At 39.9% G+C, this 16,447-nt stretch overlaps 1 protein-coding gene across 1 annotated transcript; it reads right to left on the bottom strand.

The window, feature by feature from the left end:
* Positions 1-365: 365 nt before the first annotated feature.
* On the bottom strand, positions 366-1,358 carry LOC143940081 (olfactory receptor 6B1-like). The gene has a single exon (XM_077461128.1). It carries the CDS (start codon positions 1,341-1,343, stop codon positions 396-398), a length of 948 nt encoding a protein of 315 aa, XP_077317254.1. The 5' UTR covers positions 1,344-1,358; the 3' UTR covers positions 366-395.
* Positions 1,359-16,447: the final 15,089 nt, after the last annotated feature.

Genomic DNA, 16,447 nt, shown 5'->3' with positions numbered 1-16,447 from the left:
TTTTATTATTATGTTTTTTTTTACTAGTGATTTCGGTGATCAGTGATTTTTATCAGTGCAGCTGCTGGCTTTTAATTTTTTTCAGTGGTGGGCGGACCTCCTCTTTAAGGTTTTCAAGTTTCCAATGTTAAATTAAAAGTCAAGTGCTGCACAAAGGGGTTCATTTACTAAAGGCAAATAGACTGTGCACTTTCCAAGTGCAGATGCTCAAGAGCTTAGTAAATGAGGTAAGGCTTCACTTTGCAAAGAGTTCCCAATCACGTGCAAGGAATAAAACAGCATTTTTTCTGGAACATGATTGGATGATGGAAGTCAGCAAAGTTTCTGCTTATTTACTAAGCTCTGGAGCAGATGCACTTGCAGAATAAATTACTACACACAGTTGACTTTTCATATCAGTTCCTGTAGACAAGTTTCTCAATGGCTGCTTTCACCTCCCTGTTCCTTAAGCAGTAAATAATTGGGTTGAGAAAGGGTGTCACCACTGTGTAGACAACAGAGACCAGTTTGTTAGAATTAATAGACTGAGCCTTACTTGGTCTAGCATACATAAAAATAGTGGTTGAATAAAGCATGATGACGACAACCAGATGGGAGCCACAAGTTGAGAATGCTTTTTTGCGTCCAGTTGAATTTCGAATTTGAAGGATAGTAGACAATATACACAAATATGAGAGGCAAGTGAGTAAAAGTGGCACCAAAAGAATAACCAGAGCAAGAATAAAGTCTACAAGTTCTGTCAATGTCATATCTGTGCATGCAAGATTAAGTATAGGTGACACGTCACAATAAAAATGGTTGATGATTACTGAATGGCAAAACATTAGCTTAGAGATAAAGTAAATCTTTAGAAGAGATATAGCCAAGCCAATAAGCCAGGTAGAAAGAGCTAGAATAAAGCAGATGTGCCAGTTCATTATAGTCTGGTAATGTAGAGGATTGCAGATTGCCACATATCGATCAAATGCCATAACAGTTAATAAAACACACTCCGTGCAGCCCAGGTAAAGGAAGAAAAAAAGCTGGGACATGCAACCAACATATGTTATTGTATTATTTCCATTTAGAAATATGGACAGTAATTTAGGGACAGTGACTGTCACATACCATGTCTCAAGGAAGGACAGATTCCCCAGAAAGAAATACATTGGCTTATGTAATTTGGGACTGTAGTAGATTATTATGATGATAAAAAGGTTTTCTACAATGGTCAAAATATACATGAAAAGAAATATGAAGAAAAATAGCATCTGGACAAGAGGGGAACTGGGGAACCCCAAAATAATGAAGGTACTGAGGACATTTGTAAAATTTCCCTTCATTTCCAACTCCAAAGATATCATCTGAAAGAGTGTAGATTCAAGTAATGTATCAGGATTCAGTATACATATAGCTAAGATTGAGGTAAATTACAGTCTTTTTAAAGAATGCGTAAAACCAAAGCTATTGTTGTACAGGTCTTCCTAAAAAAAAAATTTTGTTTGCTTATTTGTCACACTTAAGTGATTCAGATCATCTAACAAATTTTTATATTATGCAAAGATAAACCGAGTAAATACAAAATGCATTTTTAAATGATGAGTTCATAATTAAGGGAAAATGGCTGTCCACACCTGCCAGACCCTATGTGAAAAGTAATTTGCCAACCTTGTGAAATCATGAATAGATTGTGATTGACCATATTTTTTGGAAAGCTGAGTTAAACTTTACTTGCCACATCCAGGCCTAATTACTGCCAGAGCTGAAAGAAATCCCTTAAATAGAAGCTTTCTGAAAATGTGAAGCACGCTAAAAGATCTCAAAAGGCAAAATACCATGCTGGAATCTAAAGAAATTCAAGAACAGATGAGAAACAAAGTAATTGCCATGTATCAGTCTGGAAATGGATACAACACCATTTCTAAGGCTTTGGCACTCCAGCAATTCACAGTGAGAGCCTTTATCAACAAATGAAGAAAACTTGGAACAGTGATGAATCTTACCAGGAGTGACCAGCCTACCAAAACGACTCCAAGAGTACAACGACAACTCATCCAGGAGGTCATAAAAGAACCCAGAATAACATGTAAAGAACTGCAGGCCTCATATGCTTCAGTTAAGGTCAGTGTTAATAATTCAACAATAGGAAAGAGACTAGGCAAAAATGGCCGCCATGATAGCGGGAAAGCCACTGCTGACCAAAAAGAACACAAAGGCTCATCTCACATTTGCCAAAAAACATCTTGATTATCCCCAAGTCTTTTGGGAAATTTTCTGTGAACTGATGAGACAAAAGTTGAACTTTTTGGACGGTGTGTGTCCCATTACATCTGGCATACTACTAACACAGCATTTCATAAAAAGAACATCATACCAACAGTAAAACATAGTGGTGGTAGTGTCACAACTTGCCATAATTGATGGAACCATTAATTCTGTGCTCTATCAGAAAATCCTGAAGGAGAATGTTCGGCTAACAGTTTGTGACCTCAAGCTCAAGCGCACTTAGGTTATGCAGTAGGACAATGATCAGAAGCACACCAGCAAGTCCACCTCTTAATTGCTCAAAAAATGAATTACTTAATGTTTCAAAGTGGCCTAGTCAAAGTCTGGGCTTAAATTTGATTGCGATACTGTGGCATGACCTTAAACATGTCATTCATGCTCAAAAACCCTCCAATGGGGCTGAATTTAAATAATTGTGCAAAGAATAGTGGCCCAAAATACCTCCACAGCAATGTGAAAGACTCATTGGCAATTATTACAAATGCTTGATTGCTGTTTTGCTGCCAAGGGTGGCACAACCAGGTATTAGGTTTAAGAAAAATTACTGTTATCACAAAGGGCCAGGCAGGTTTGGACAGTTTTTTCGTTAATAAATGAAAAATTGTCATTTAAAAACTGCATTTTTTTATTTACTCGTGTTATCTTTGTGTAATATTAAAATTAGTTTGATGATCTGAATCAAATAAGTGTGACAAATATGAAAAAAATAAATAAATAAATCAGGAAGGGTGCAAATACTTTTTCTCAGCGCTGTGTATTGGATAGAGTTGGGAATGGTTAAATCTTAACTGAACCCTTTTTATTATGGTAAAGCAGTTAAAGTAGAACGAAGGGCAAAACATTTTCTATTCAAGATAGATTGGGGAGGGTTGTAACCCCTCTCAATTTTTTTTGTCATTTGTGACCCATTGAGGAGATTTACCTTCACTTTCTGTCCCATGATCTAAAAAAAAAAGTGAGAGGAAATTTCTCCAAAGTGAGGGAATCCCTGTTTATCACCAGAACTAGTGGCCCAATTGGAAATTTTCCCCTCTATTTGTGTTATGGTGACAACCCTAAATTTGGCAGTTTCTTTCACTTTCACTTTTGGTGATAATGCTAACCAGGGCAAATAAAGAGTGAATCTCCCTAAAAGGGATATAGACAGCAATCAAAACCTGACAGATGTGCTAATCTCTCCCCATTCCATCCAAAACAACAACAAAAAAGATTTGTCTTTAGTTACACTTTAAAGCTTAATGTACACAGGACATTTTGAAATCTCTCCTAAATGATTTAATTTGATATTTTAGAAATTTCAGTTTTGCTGCATTTACATGCCACGTTTAGGAGCTTTTTTTTTTTTTCAAACAGTCAAAATGTATCTCCATTAAATACGCCTGTAAACAAAACACAGCTAAATGCGAGTTACCACCCTTCCAAGCTGTTACAGCCATTTTGCATTTCAAATGCCTCTGAACATCTGTCCCGAACTAATTTTTTTTGCTTTCCAAAAAATGCTTCTAAACTTAACTGCCTAGAAAGGACTATAAACAACCCTGTGTACATGTACAAATAAGATAACATAGAGGAGAGTTCAAGGGCAGCTGAAAAAAAACATCTAACTGCTCATAAACGTCCATTTACCAGGAGCAGTATACATGAAGACTTAGCTGTATGATATGTAGATGTCAGCCTTATTTATCGTTTTTAAATTTACTATTGTGCTGCAGTTAGGGTTATAATGTCACATGCTTGTAGCCTGCTGGAGATCCAGAACGCTGCTTAAAGTGGTTGTAAACGCTCCCCCACAACTTTGTCCCATGTAAATCAGCATAAAAAACCCTAATGAACACTGCTTGTAGATATCTCCTTACTTGCTTAGTATTGTTGTAATCCTTGTTGTTCTGTAGAATGAAGTCACTGAGCATGCCCAGATCTCCCCTGATTTAAGGCACACTCTCTATGTCTTATCTATCTTTTATCAGTACTTCCTTCGGCACAGCTCTAAACTCTGCTAATCACTCAGAGCTTCCTCCTACACACCATATGACCATGTGACCTCACATACAGTCTAAACTGCAGCCATTACTGCAGTCTTATCAGCTGAAGCTGATAAGTCTGACAAAGGTAAACATTAGACATCGGCACAAGTAAATACTATGAAATAAACAAGTAAGCTATGAACGGGGAAGCAGGGTTGCCATAGAAATGTTGGATTGAGAAGGAGGATTGGTTAACAGTACAGGAATTGCTCAATATAAGGGCGGAAATACACTCTACTGTGGACTCAGAAAACAATACTTAAGATGGTGCTGCCTAACCCCTGGAAACAAGTTTTTTAAAGTTTCTTTAAACAGTAAGTAATATGCGATTTGGGCTGGATTACAGTGGCTATAGTCTGATAATGACTTATTATAATGGACTAAATGAAAAGAACCATCAGAGTGGGAGAGTTTACTTCCTCTTTAACACAAAGTATAGCGCACAGAGGTCCCTAGCTTCCTGAGCTGTGCTGTTAATCTGAGCACTTTGCAGGGGAGCATGCCAAACCAATGGAGATCTGGACTTTTGCAATATGTATTAACCACTTAAGCCCCTAACCATTTTGCTGGCCAAAGACCAGAGCACTTTTTGTGATTCGGCACTTGCGCAGTCATGCGACGTGGCTCCCAAACAAAATTGATGGGTTTTTTTCCCCACAAATAGAGCTTTCTTTTGGTGGTATTTGATCACCCCTGCAGTTTTTATCTTTGCACTATAAATAAAAAAAGAGCTAAATTTAGAAAAAAAACGCATTGTTTTTTACATTTTGCTATAATAAATATCCCCCAAAAATATATATAAAAAATATTTTTTTCCTCAGTTTAGGCCAATACATATTCTTATACAGATGGTACATATTTTTGGTAAAAAAAACTTGCAATAAGCTTTTATTTATTGGTTTGTGTAAAAGTTATAACGTTTACAAAAAAGGGGACAGTTTTATAAAAAAAATTTTTTTACTAGTAATGGCGGCGATAAGCAGTTTTTATCGTGACTGAAGCTTTAAATAGGCTTTAAAAATTTGTCTACTTTATTCTGAAGTCTTTGTATCATTGGAGAAAATTAACTTCACTTCTTGCTCCATAGACTCAAGAAAGGTAACATGAAACTTCTATAAAATAAGGCAAATCCCCTCTAAGGCAGTTGACACTAGAACAAGTATTCCCATTGGAAGTTGTTCCCAACTCAAAGTATTATCCCTCTCTTTTGGTACTAGTGTCAATGATCACCGGGACACATACAAAAGGCAAATGTCTCCATTGGACATGCCCACAACAAGAATAATCTGACAGAGATTTTATGCCTTCTCTAATCTATTCAAAAAAGTTTGAGTTTTAGGTACACTTAAAGGAATTGAAATACAAATTAGGGTGCCTATGGATTAGACAGGTTAAATTGCAGACACTGCAACTGACAAAATCAACAAGAAACACTGCAGAATGTTTACTCCCTAGCTACATAACAGCAAGTGCATGATGCATCAGTAGGCTGGCCAGTGATTTAGCAACTCAATAAGGAAAGTTAAGTGATCCCTTGGCAATGGTGGCATCTGTGTGGACAGCCTTGGGAAAGACCTAAGTTAGCTAGGCTCTGAAAATGGCATAGAATTACTGCATCCTTCCTTCTTCATGGATGGGCTACAAAAACTGACCTATTTTACCTGTGCACTAGAGGTCTAGGAGGGTGGCAACCCATAGTCTTTAATCTTTGTTGTGAAGGCATCCATCCACATGGAGAGTAAAAGAAAAATTGGAAGGAAGGCCTCAAAGGAGAGCCCTCAATTGATGGACAGTATATGTTAAGTACCTCATCCTGGAAAATAGAATATACAAATAACCCTAACATGCTAGATTTGAAGGACTTTAACGGTATCAAATGGGTAAAAAAAAAATATCAAAAAAGTTTATTTATACAAGTTTAAAATATAGGACATAGAAATGTGCACATGTACCACAAACATGAAAAAGAAACGCAATGTAATGCATCTCTTAGTGTTGATTATCATCAACCTTACTGCCATATGGGATAAGAAACTCGCTGTAGCTTTGATGTAGTTACGCTTCACGGGTCATAGCCCACGTCTTCAGGAAAATAAATTGTAGCCGAGCATTAAAATATGAAATGTTGTAAACATAAATTTCAGTCTCAATTCATCAATAAGTGTAATGGCTCAATCATGTATTGCCACATACCTCAGAGTTCAAACAGAGACATAAAAAGAGTCACAATATATGGTTCTCCTAGAGCCTGCCGCTACCAACCCTCCGGTCACATGGGGTAGTCCACAAATAATTCTTTATGGATACCAAGCTCCCATTCACGATTGCAAATGAGCATCTAGAAAAATATCATATAAAGTTCCCTAATACCAAGTGTAACTGGTAGGATGCAATACATCCAAACAAAATTATGTATAAAGTTACCAGGGCAAAAGGATAACCTAGTGTGGGACCCTTTAACATTACAAACTACACCCCTACTCCCCAGTTTTAGAAACACATCTATTAAGGTTTCTCTTACTGCATATGGTTGTTAGCAGTAGCAGGGAAATTACCCACAAGCCTTATCAAGCCCTCATATAAAGGGTCAAAGGTATCGCAGAATAGAATGTACATACAAGTATGTCCAATGTCAAACACTTACCCACAATTTTTGTGGTGTTGGATCCGCTAGCCTCGTGTTGGATGTATATAAATGTGAGAGGTATAGTGCAAGATGACATAACAGGGGTCCCGCCGGTAGTTCCCTTGGGCCAGGCTCAGATGACTCCTCTACCCCACATGCAGTGAAGAGTCCTAAGTAGGGTGGGGACGGGGCCTACCTACGAGCGCTCAGAGCATCGCTGTCATAACATCCCAGGGCTCTCAGCCAACTGATACACTGCTGGAGCAAAATAAAATGGTTCACCCGCTCAACAACCAGTCAGAAGCTGCCAGTGTAGAGAAACCACCCACGGGTCCCGCCCCCTCCATGAGGAGAAACTCCACCCACTCACCAAAAGGTAGAGCCAAATAACCTGAGCCGCAAGCAGAGAGGAGGGCCAAGCCATGGAAAAATGACCCAAAAAGAACCGCGCTCTCCTAAAAATTACTTAGTGTATACACCTCCCATATGAGATTAATATCCCCCCTGGGAAGCTATGTGTATAAAATAGACAATGAATACAGTGCAATGTCATATGATGAATGTGACATAAAATATCCCTGAATGCAAAATTTCAATCGTGAATTACATATAGAAACATGTATGCAATAATTGTGATAACATATATACATGAATAAAAATTGTGATAACACATATACATGAACAATCGAATCCGTCCTTAATGACAATTTAAATGTATCCTTATGTGATAGTCCTCAAAATAGATCCATCTATGGAGTAAAATATTCTCAAATGCAAAACACCACGTGTTAATTATAGTGTTTGGAAAGGTTAACTCTCTGCTTCATATTCCAAGCCGTGAGGGATACCGCAGTGCACCACCACCAAGAATCAAGATTGGCTCCTGACCAGATGTCACAAAATAATTCACTTTAAGAGATCAGGCCAGGCTATGTATACTCCTCAATCCTCCAGAACTCCGCCCTCCTCCAGGATCACAATTCAAAAGGACTCCAGTTTATATATATTAAGTGGTCCACCATAAAAGAAGGAAAAAAGCGCTCCAATAGTGTAAAAACGCTTATTTTAATAAAATCAAATAACTAAAATACACTTACAAGCATACAGTAAGGTTAGGCATATCAGATGGGAAGCGAAAGTTCGCACAAACGTTAGAACCCTATTAATTACAATGGACTCGAACATTCGAAATCTAAAGTGCTAATTATAACAGCCAATATGCATGTTATTAACCTAAAAAGAGTTTGGGGACCCGGGTCCTGCCCCAGGGGACTTGTATCAATGCAAAAAGAAGTTTTAAAAACTGACATTTTTTCTGGAGCAGTCATTTTAATGATGCATAAAGTAAAAAAAAAGTGAAATATTCCTTTAAATATCGTACCTGGGGGGTGTCTAAAGTATGCCTGTGAAGTGGCATGTGTTTCACGTGTTTATAACAGTCTCTGCCCAAAATGACATTTGTAAAGGAAAAAAAGCCATTTAAAACTGCTTGCAGCTTTAATGTAATGTCTTGTCCTGGCAATATGGATGAAAATCTTTGAGAAAAATGGCATGGCTACCCCATCACCCCCCCCCCCCCCACCTAAGGCCAGCCCATTACCAGCTCCTTTGGGTCTTGTATGGATATTAAGGGGAACCCCGCACCCAAAATATGTTATGCTAATGTTAGGCAGATGCCTGTGTTGCACAAATGAACTACACAACACCAGCAACAAGGGGGTAGATTCAGGTGTATGCTGTGCAGGAGGCACACTACACTGACTGAATATTACGCAGATGCCTGTGTTGCACAAATCAACTACACAACACCAGCAATGGGGGGGGTAGATTCAGGTGTATGCTGTCCAGGAGGCACACTACACCCACTGTAGCAGCGCTAGGTTAGGAAGCAAAGCAAAGCTGACACTGTCCCTGCCTATCCTGCTCTCTCCCTGAACACTACACTCACTGTAACAGCGCTATATAAAGAAGTAAAGCACAGTTGACACGGTCCCTGCCTATCCTTCTCTCTATGAACGCCGCAACACACTACACAAGGCCGCCGCGCTGGCGGCCTTATATAGTGTGGGGCGTGTACTAAACCCCCTGAGCTATAATTGGCCACAGGCATCCAACCTGTGGCCAATTATGGCTCTCCTCGCTGCCGGCACTGTGATTGGCCAAGCATGCGGGGTCACAGTGCATGCTTGGCCAATCATCAGCCAGTAATGCACTGCGACTGGCGCAGTGCATTGTGGGCCGTTCGGATTACACGAATTTGATGCGAACGGCCCACAAAGTTCTGGTTTCCACAAACGGACAAATGGCCGATGTTCGATTCGAACATGCCAATCTCCACAAGGGGGCAGTGGCTGGCTGTTTACACTTTGGAGACTCCTCATATGTCCATATGTATCCTTTCAAGGGCAAACAATCTAACACTATGAGGGTTCTTATTGTGTTTCCACATTCCATGTCTTCCAATAGGAGACATGATATCACCCCCTTGATGTCGGGTACATGGTCATAGATCAATTGACAGAAATTATGTTTAGTCTTACCGACATAGTAGCTACTGCATACACTTGTCATAAGATAGACGATGGCAGTTTGTAAAGTGCTTGGCTTGATGGATTTCACCATTTGGTAAGGTATGTGTCTTTCCGGGCCATTTGCATCTGCCTTCCCTATTAAAGTGACTCTGTATCAATTGGTCCTGTATTGAGGTGTTCCTACGGTAGACAATCTCAGCTTTATCCTTGATACAGTTTACTACCTGGGGGTTAGCTTTCAAAAAGTGCCAGTATTTATCAATACAGGCATATCCCACTTTTAAGTACACAATGGAGTTGATTTACTAGAGCTGGAAAGTGCAAAATCAGGCTCATTTTTGCATAGAAACCAATGAGCTTCCAGGTTTTATTTCCAAAGCTTAATTGAACAAGCCGAGATTAGAAGCTCATTGGTTTCTATGCAGAAATTAGCCTGATTTTGCACTTTCCAGCTTTAGTAAATAAACCCCATTGTGTACTTTAAAGTGGGGTATGCCTGTAATGTGTTTAATATGATATTGTTGCCTGGAATAGCTTCTGATTAGTTTTGTTGTACCAGTTTTATCATCACCGTTGTGTTTAGTTGTTTGAAAGACTAGCCCCTCTCTATCCCTGCCATTCGCTCTATGGTATGCTTTTTTCAGGGTCCTTTTGGAGTACCTTTCAAACTAATAGACTGTCCTTGAGTTCATTGGCTTTACGCTGGAAACCCTCCTGTGATGAAGAGTTGCACTTGATGTGCAAATACTGTCCATAAGGAATGGACCTAACCAGACTAGTTGGGTGTCCACTATTCCCTCGTAGAATAGTATTGCCTGCTGTGGGCTTGCAGAAAAGGGTGATTCCCAGTGTCATATCTATCTATCTTAATGAATACCTCAACATCAAGGAAAGAAAGAATTTCCTGACTGCATGTTATAGTAAATGACAATGGAACCTGCCAAAGTCTATGTTGTATAATATAATTATTTCCTGTGAGCTTATTCACCATCTATTGGCCATAATGCATTTTTTTAAATACCTCAAGCATGAAAAAACTGATTATGGCCACTTCATGGCTCTAACTATTATATGACGTAATCATATTACACAGAAAACAATATGTTCTGTTGGAGCACTGTGGATCTTTGTCACATTAGTTCAGCAAACTTTTTATACATAGAGTGTTTTAATTTTTTTTGTTTAAACGTACTTTACTTTCTACATTTTACATATATTGCACATATTATTTTGTTTAATGGTTGAATGGAAACAGGAAACAATAAACAATGCATGAAAAACAAACATTATTCAATTTAAATCCTTTGAAAAATTAAAGTCTATCAAACCTTTAACAAAGTCTATCAAAATGTCTGGATACATTATTAAGTGCTTTAGGACTAGTAGCTGTGCATCCCTTATGATCCAGATTATTTTTACAAAACAATTATTGGTCTATTGGTCTGCCAAAAATTTTGTCATTATTTGTGTCAAAGTGATTTTTTTATATTTCAGGGGTGTGAAAAGCTTTGCATTTCAGGGCTGATTTCATTTTGCATTCATGTTACAGACAATCTAATAAGTAACATAAAATTTCTTGATTTTTGAATCCTGACAAGTTATTAAACAATAAGTTGTTAAAACAATTAGCGTTACTGCAATTACAAATTTACAATTAATTAATTAATTTACAATTACAAAGCACACAAAGGACCCACTAATCATGGGGTACTTTGTCGCAGTAAATGGGCTTAAGCACCATATAACAATATGGTGTGCCCAAATCCCCATATTTTTGAAAATGTTCAGGTGTTTTAAATAGCCTTGCAGGAGTTAAATGCCATTTTTTGCATGTGTGCACTGTAATATTTTGTTCAACTTTATTTATTTTCACACAAGAATATGAATCAAAGCAATTAATCAAATATAAACAATACAACATTCACATATTAGCCTTAACAAAAGTAAGAAAGAAATATAGCTATGGTTAGCAGGGGAAGGAATTATTCTGTAGCCAATTAAAGATAGTATGGGGTTATATAGGAGGTTAATTACTCAAAAGAGAATTTATTTAAAAACAAAAAAATAAAAGCAAATACATATTTTTTACTTTACAGGTTTGCTGAGCCTATTTTGAGATTATATCAGAGAACAAATCTGTGATCTATACTAAAAGGGCTGCATATTTGTAACAAAGTTAGGCCTCATTCACACTGGCATACTATAGCAGAACACCTGTGCATCCTTGTGCATGCAGTCCCATTCATGGCAATTTTGATGCAGCGGCTGCATAGATACAGCCAGTTCGCCCAATTTGACTGCTGTGCGGGCAAACACAGCTCTCCAAAGAGCATTCGCTAAAATACTAACATGTGAATAAGGCCTAACTCTAATGATCACTGCACAAGGCTTATGCAGGGACGATGGAGGCACCATCTGCTCTGACTGGATCCTTAAGGACTTGTTCACATGTGCAGTGATTTGTGTTTTCCCAAACTGAATAAATGCAGGTCACCTCTAGAAAACATAGAAAACAATTGTTTTTTATGTGCCCCATTGAAGCCATGATGCTGATGTGATGTGCAGTAAGATGCACTGTGGAGAAATGTAACATATCACTGCATTGCGGCACAACACATATCCCTACTGGAGTTCATATTGACAGCTGTCAGCATGGTAAAACATTGCGTTTTCCTATGAGGGGTGTTGTGAACCAAGTGTTACAGATTAGGAATCCAGTTGTCATTTACAGATGTTCTGGAGTTTTAATGAAATTATCCAGGATCATTATATAACATGCAAGGTTTTTATGTGGTTACAATGTAATAAATGTATGGAATAAAATGCTTCAATATAAACCTGGGAAAAAAAAGTGTGCTATGTCCATAGTTCAAAAGAAAGGCTCCCTTATTTACTGTATTAAATTAGGATATTGGACATTGACTCCTACCTGCCTTTCAAGTCTCATAGACATAACGGGGGAGATTTACTAAAACTGGAACACTCAGATTCTGGCGCAGCTGTGCATTGTATCCAATCGGCTTCTAACTTCAGCTTGTTCAATTCAGCTTTGACAATAAAACCTGGAAGGTGATTGGTTTCTATGTAGAGCTGTATCAGATTTTGGACTCTCCAGCTTTAGTAACCCCCCCCCCATGTATTTTTTGAACGAGTATACTGTACATGCTAATTGATTGTTCACCATCAAAACAATCACAATAATACATATATAAAAAGATAAATCTAAACAAGAACTATGTAAAACATTGCTATGAAACACAAATGTAAAATTATTTTTGCTTGAACAGCTTATACAGCTTATTTTATTTGCATGACTTGTCTATATAGTTTCCTTACCTGTCATGAATATTACTTGAAATGTTTTTAAGCAAAATACCAATGTATTTGAGAGTTTGTTTATGTTAACAGTTACCGTAATAAAATGTAATTATCTAGTATTCTTCCTACTACACTGAAGTAATAAAAATTATATATGTAGAAATTATGAGATATAACTGTTCATTTAATAACAGAATCAACTCATTTCTGGCTTATGTTATATAGCAGCTATAGACTCCCATTGTGGAGAACATGTCATCTATTTTATCTCCAACAATCCAGCCATGCAAGGTCTTATGGGGTACTTTTATAATCACACAAACCATCTCTTTCTGAAGTTATTGTGCTGACTTTTCCCAGTTGACCAAGTCTCAGCTGAATAACTTAGCCTTTTTAAACGTTATTCTAATAATATATTAAAAATAAATATAAAACTTTAGTGTTCACAAATATGGCAATGCATTGACACAGGTAAACTTTTTAAGACATTCTTAGAAAGTTTAACTTCACTACTTTAAGATTTGCATGCATCCAAAAACAGAATGGTGGCTTCAAATGAAAGCTTCTCAAACAGGTATTTTCTTCTTTAAGACAAGCTCCTTTATTGTGATTATACAAATTTTCTTATATATGATGTTCACTGTAGTTTAAGATTTTATCTATAGCAATGCCTTTCCTATAAAGCTTTTTATGTTTGTTGGTATTTCAATGCCTCAGGACTTTTAGAAAATTAGTAACATGCTGTACAATTCCTACACCAGCCACTAAGTTCTGTAAATTTCCTCTAAATTGTTAATAAAATATTTTCTTTTTTTACATCAGGGGACACAGGGCCATAATAATTACTATGTGGGTTATATATCGGACCGACAACACTATAAGTCCTCACAGTTACTCTCTGTGGGCACAGGAACAGGCCCTGCTGTGAAATATTATATCAAGAATTGTAATTACATGTCCCTGTTAAACAGGGGCTGAAAAATTGGGCCTTAGGCACTGCTTGCTAGTGCCACAACACTGCAACCTCTCCCAGATACTCTAGTTGGAGTGCAGGAATGAGCCCTGCTGCAAAGCATTGCATCAAAAATTGTATTACATATCCCTGTTAAACAGGGGCTGAAAAATTGGGCCTATACAATGCAACGTCTCCCATATACTCTAAAACAAAGGGCTGAAAAATCGGGCTGGTGGCATCACCCAGAAACAAAAATGTTTTTCCAAGATATCAGTGGGATCCAAGTCTGACCTTGCCCCTAGGTATTCCTGCATCATGTAAATCAGACGCTGGCGATGGTTTCTGGAACCGATCATACCTTGGGGCTACGGAGTAAAAAATTGTCTGAACGCATCGGTCAGACGGCCACCTTCTCCACCACTCCTTCTGACCGAAGTCTCAGCAACACGTTGTCCAGGACCAGGAGTTTGTAACCTCCCAGTCTCTGGGAACACGTTGCATAGACCTTTCTGCAAGGCCTCCCGGAGATGTCTCATCCTCTGCTCCCTCTACAATGGCAAGATAAGGTCCACAACCTTACCCTTGTACCGTGTATCAAGGAGAGTGGCCAGCCAGTAATGGTCCCTCTCCTTGATCCGAAGAATACGAGGAACCTTCCGCAGGCTTTGCAGGATCAGGGAGGCCATACAGCGTAGGTTAGCTGAGGCATTCGGTCCGGAGTCCTCTTGGTCACTAAGGACAACATGATCCGCAGCCACCTCCTCCCAGCCACGTACAAGTCCACTGGTTTCTTGGGACTGTAAATTATCCCTACAAGACTGCTACTGCTGATGCTGAGTGCCAGGCTCCACCTCCATGCTGACACAATCCTCTTCCTCCTCCTCTTCCTGTGTGATGGGTGGGACAGCAGGAACACTGTCTGGATAAAGGGGGCCTTGAGAGGCAAGGAAGTCCTCCTCTTCCTGCCTCTGTTCTACCTCAAGTCAGTCCCCTGTCCATTATTCCACGCAGCGTATGCTCCAAGAGGTGGACAAGAGGTACAGTGTCACTGATGCATGCACTGTCACTGCTCACCATCCTTGTGGCCTCTTCAAACAGTGACAGGACAGTGCATGCATCCCTGATCATGCCCCACTGGTGTGGTGAGAAAAAACCAAGCTCCCCTGACCCTGTCCTGGTGCTGTAGTCGTACAGGTACTTATTGATGGCCCTCTGCTGCATGTGCAGCCGCTGCAGCATGGCCAACGTTGAGTTCCACCTGGTGGGAATGTCACATATAAGGCGGTTATTGGGAAGCTTCAACTCCTTTTGGAGCTCAGCCAGCCGAGCACTGGCATTAAATGATCGGTGGAAATGCACACAGACTTTCCTGGCCTGCTTCAGGACATCCTGTAAGCCCGGGTACCTGCCCAAGAACCGCTGAACCACCAGGTTAAGGACGGGAGCCACACAGGGCACATGGGTCAGTTGTTCTTGTCGGAGGGCAGAGAGGAGGGGGCCGAGTCTACCAACTCAAAAGGCAACAGTTGAACTGCTAGCAATTAAGTCAAGCTAGCATTCAACCACTGGGCATGTGGATGGCTGGGAGTGAACCTCTTTCTACGGTCCAGCAGCTGGGGCAGGGAAATTTGCCTGCTATAGTCGGACGTAGGTGTACTGCTAGCAGAGTACCCGCAAGCACTTGGCTGTGACACACCTAATTCTACACCTTCATTCCTCTCAGTGCAGGTTTCAGAGAGGACTGAAGGTCTAGTGGGGTTGGAGATCCCAGCTGATGAGGAGCAAGGAGAGGTCCGCTTTGTTCTTTGGTGTGGGTCTTTAAGGTATGCTTGCCAACGAGCTGCATGGCAGGTCAACATATTTCTGGTCAAGCATGTGGTGCCCAAGCGGGTAATGTTTAGGCGACGCGAGATACGCTTGAGACATATGTTGCAAATAGCAGCGGTGCGATCTGATGCACTCGTCTCAAAAAAGGCCCACACCAAAGAACTTTTGGAATAACAAGCAGAGGCAGCACCCTGCACAGATGGAGACTGGGCATCCTCCTGGAGCATGTACCCAACAGTGTGCTCAAACAGTTCGGGGGACTCCTCAGGAGGACATGGTGGGTCTAGGGAAGGAGTGACTGATGATGACATTGAGATGAGGGAAGAGGATGCGTTGACAGCTGCTTTGCTAGTATCCTGATCTTGGGTGAGAGAGGATGAGGAGGATGAAGAAGGCTTGGTCATCCACTCTACCAAGTCTTCGGCATGATGCAGCTCAACACGTCCAGCTGCCGAAAATAAGGACAAGCGTGTCCCATGGCCACATGCTGATGACGATGCACCGCATCCACGACCAGCACTGTTGTCTCTAGACACAGAGCCTGCTTGCCCTCTTTTATTGGCTCGTGACTGTCTGCCTCTCCTCGTTGGCCTTCCAGACATAGAAATGGCCTGCAGGGAGATGGGAAAACCAGCAATTGGGTAGTGTATATTGTGCTGGAGGCACACAACACCCAGTAACTCCTGCAGATGGCTGTATTAGAGAACACCAGCAATAAAGGGTAGATACAGGTGTATACTATGCTGGAGGCACACAACACCCACTAACTACTGCAGATGCCTTTATTATAGAACACCAGCAATAAAGGGTAGATAAAGGTGTACACTGTGCTGTGCTGGAGGCACACAACACCCACTAACTCCTGAAGATGCCTTTATTATAGAACACCAACAATAAAGAG

Source organism: Lithobates pipiens, unplaced genomic scaffold (assembly GCF_037356315.1).
Source record: "Lithobates pipiens isolate NorthernLeopardFrog02 unplaced genomic scaffold, aLitPip1_a1.2 Scaffold_3, whole genome shotgun sequence".
NCBI classification, from domain to species: Eukaryota; Metazoa; Chordata; class Amphibia; order Anura; family Ranidae; genus Lithobates; species Lithobates pipiens.
This window is presented reverse-complemented; position numbering and strand designations above follow the sequence as displayed.

Excerpts from the sequence above, each read along its gene's own strand:
- LOC143940081 (XM_077461128.1), bottom strand. The coding sequence starts at position 1,343 with ATGATATCTTTGGAGTTGGAAATGAAGGGAAATTTTACAAATGTCCTC.